This window comes from Rutidosis leptorrhynchoides, chromosome 1, assembly GCF_046630445.1.
Source record: "Rutidosis leptorrhynchoides isolate AG116_Rl617_1_P2 chromosome 1, CSIRO_AGI_Rlap_v1, whole genome shotgun sequence".
NCBI lineage: Eukaryota > Viridiplantae > Streptophyta > Magnoliopsida > Asterales > Asteraceae > Rutidosis > Rutidosis leptorrhynchoides.
Genome location: NC_092333.1, coordinates 148,032,845 through 148,036,426, shown reverse-complemented (window position 1 = coordinate 148,036,426; position 3,582 = coordinate 148,032,845). Strand labels below are relative to the sequence as shown.

Here is a 3,582-nt window from a genome sequence, read left to right as displayed (position 1 = left end):
TGATTTATCTAAGTAATAAATGTATTGTGTAAAATTAGCACGTATCTATCTCTGCGTCGTTATTAATAAAATTTTCGCATTTCCGCATATTTTTGCAAATACGTTTATATATATAGCACTTTTATCAGTAATATTCATAACACGGACTTGTCCTTTGCAATTTCCAACTCTTATTACCATGCACATAATAAGTATGTACTTTCGCGAAACAATCTGTATGCGCGTATATTTATACGTTATGAATCTTCTAAGTCCACTAAAACGATCCTTAGGCAATCAATTAGCATCGCGAAGCATCTAAGTATGGAAAAATCAAATACTTAGGAAATTAAGTTCCTTTCGCAATAATCAATTTCTGCGTAAGTGGGCAATTTCATCACTACGCCACTTAACCTTTGCGAAACATACCAGCATTATGAAGAAAAATATTATAGAATATTTCATAAACCCTGAGCATGTCGCGAAGCATAATTATTTTAAACAATGCAACCAAGCTTTTCGCATATTTTTACAAGTGTTTATTTTTCATATTCTTACTAGCAAGACTTGCAAAAATTAAAAATGAAAACACATAGTAGAATATCAAATACATGCTTCGCATCTCATTTTGCACTTTGAATATACATGCACATTATTCTTGCAAAGCTATGCATAATATCACTTTAATAAAGCAGCATGCCACGCATTAGGGAGAGTTCGCCCTTCTATGTCTGCGAGCTTATATGAACCTGTCGCATTAATTGCCACAACTTAATAAGGACCTTCCCAGTTAGGTCCTAATTTACCAAGTTTTTTTGCTCTACTTGCATCATTGTTTCGCAGCACTCATTCGCCTATATCAAAAGACAAAGCGCGTACTCTTTTGTTATAATATTTGGCGATTTGATGTTTGTTATTTGCCTCTCTGATAGCAGCCATTAACCTTCGCTCTTCAACTAAATTCAAATTTTCGTGTAAGGCTTCGCCATTCACTTCTTCATCAAAGTTAGTGACTCTATGCGTTGGAACAAGAATTTCAGCGGGTATTACTGCTTCAGAGCCATATACTAAACTAAAGTGTGTTTCCCCTATGCTCTTTTTGAAAGTAGTGTTTTGTGCCCATAATACATTGGGCAACTCATCCACCCAACCAGTTCGCTTTTCATATAACCTCTTTTTGATACCGTTCACAATGTCACGATTGGTTACTTCACACAAGCCATTAGCCTATGGATGCGCCACTGATATAAACTTTTGGATTATATTTAAATCAGTGCACCATGTTTTAAAAGGATCTTCCGATATTTGAGCACCATTATCGCTAACCAATCCGCGCGGAATACCAAATTTGCAAACAATATTCTCCCATACAAAATTACGCACTTGCACTTCAATGATAGTGCGAACCGCCTTAGCTTCAACCCATTTTGTAAAATAGTCAATTGCCACAATTAGGAATTTGACATTGCCAGGACCTGCGGAAAATGGTCCGACAATATCAATAGCCCATTTATGAAATGGCCATGGCGAGTTAACGGGAATCATATCATGCCTTGGCATCCGATTCTGCGGAGCATGCCTTTGGCAACTTTTGCAACGCTTAACAATCTTTGCAACATCGCGATATAAGGATGGCCAAAAGTAACCCATCCGCATAATTTTTTCCCCGATAGTTTTATAACCTGAATGCAATGCGCAGGAACTATTATGCACTTCATCAATTATCATTTCTGCTTCAATTGGGCCAAACACCGCATCATTGGACCACAATATGACTTACGATACAAAATGTCATGTTGAATGATGTACATTGGCGCTCGCTCTCTGACTAAACGAGCTTTGCACTTATCATTTGGCAAAACACTATTGCGAATATATTGCAAGATTAGTTCCATCCAATTTAGCTATTCTTCTACAACGGACGCCACCATTAAATCGTTATCTATTGATTTGCTTGGCAATTCCTCAACCCAAACTTGCTTTTGAAAGTGCGAAAATGTTAAAGCGGCCAGCTTACTTAACGCAACCGCCTTCTTATTTTGACTCCTTGGTACTTGTACAAGTTCAAAATGCTTAAACCGCTTAGCCAATTCCTTCAACAAGTGCAAGTATTTTTGCATCGAGGAGTCATGTGCTTCAAAAGAGCCATTAAACTGATTTGCCACTAACTGCGAATCTGTAAATGCTCGCAACTTAGTGATATTCATTTTATGCGCAATATTTAAACCTGCCAGCAATGCTTCATATTCCACTTCGTTGTTTGTTACATCAAAATTGAAACGTAACGCGTACGTATGCTCCTCACCGCTTGGGCTTGCTAATACTAAACCCACACCAGCACCTTCTTCACATGAGGCTCCATCAGTAAATAAATCCCATGTTTCGCCCTACACTGGCTTTAATTCTGTTCGCTCATTTATCACCTCCAACTCCCCAGACATTTCTACGAGGTAATCCGCCAAAACTTGGCCCTTTATAGCATTGCACGGAAGGTAAGAAATTTGATAAGCACCTAACTCTACCGCCCACAACGTGAGCCTACCAGATATTTCTGGTTTTGTTAAAACTTGCTTGACTGGCATGTTAGTTAGCACATGTATTGGGTGCCCTTGAAAATATCTCCTTAACCTTCGCGATGTTAATATGAGCGCGCACACGAATTTTTCATTGGGCGCATAGTTTATTTCGCTTCCTGTGAGAGCCTTGCTAACAAAATACACAGGTTTTTGTATTTTATCCCTTTCCGCAACTAAAACTGAACCAAAAGCTTCATTTGCCACTGATATATAAAGGTAAAGAGTTTCGCCATCAACTGGCGCAGTTAACGTAGGCAAAGTCTTCAATAACTTCTTCATTTCCTGAAACGCTATCTCAGCCTCGCTTGTCCAAACAAAACTTTTTTGTTTCAAGCAGCCTTTTAAAGTTTTGAAAAATGGCAATTGCCTTTCAGCGGCTTTAGATAAGAAACACGTTAATGCGGCTAACTTTCCTGTCAAACTTTGCACTTCTTTGACCGTCTTGGGCGCGGTCATATTTTCAATAGCCGTAATTTTCTTTGGATTAGCTTGAATACCTTGCTCAGTAACAAGATATCCCAAAAACTTTCCTTCAGTTTCGCTAAAACTACACTTTAGTGGATTAAGCTTCATGTTTATTCTACGCAATGTATCAAACGTTTCTCGCATATCATCTATAATGCGTTCTTGTGTTGTGCTTTTATTTACCAAATCATCCACATAAGCCTCATGATTACGCCCAAGTTGGTTTTCAAACGCAGTGTCAGTTAAGCGCTGATATGTCGCACCCGCATTGATTAAACCAAAAGGCATCATTATGTAAGAAAATATGTCTTTGCCTATATGAAAAGCGGTTTTATCTGCGTTTTCTTTAGCCATTGGGATCTGATGGTATCCCCTCGCTGCATCCAAAAAACATTTATATGGAAAAGCATGCAATGATTCCACTTTCAAATCAATTTCTGGAAGTGAATAGTTATCCTTAGGGCACGCTTTATTTAAATCCTTGAAATCAATACACATTCTCCACGAGCCATCAGGATTTTTCACCAAAACTAGATTTGCAATCCATGATTGATATTGAACT

General features: G+C 38.1%; 1 protein-coding gene across 1 annotated transcript; it reads right to left on the bottom strand.

The window, feature by feature from the left end:
* Window positions 1-825: 825 nt before the first annotated feature.
* LOC139890047 (uncharacterized) lies at window positions 826-1,707 on the bottom strand. Its single transcript, XM_071872954.1, has 2 exons — window positions 1,306-1,707; window positions 826-1,206 (listed from the first exon to the last, which is right to left on the bottom strand). Exons 1-2 carry the CDS (start codon window positions 1,705-1,707, stop codon window positions 826-828), a joined length of 783 nt encoding a protein of 260 aa, XP_071729055.1.
* Window positions 1,708-3,582: the final 1,875 nt, after the last annotated feature.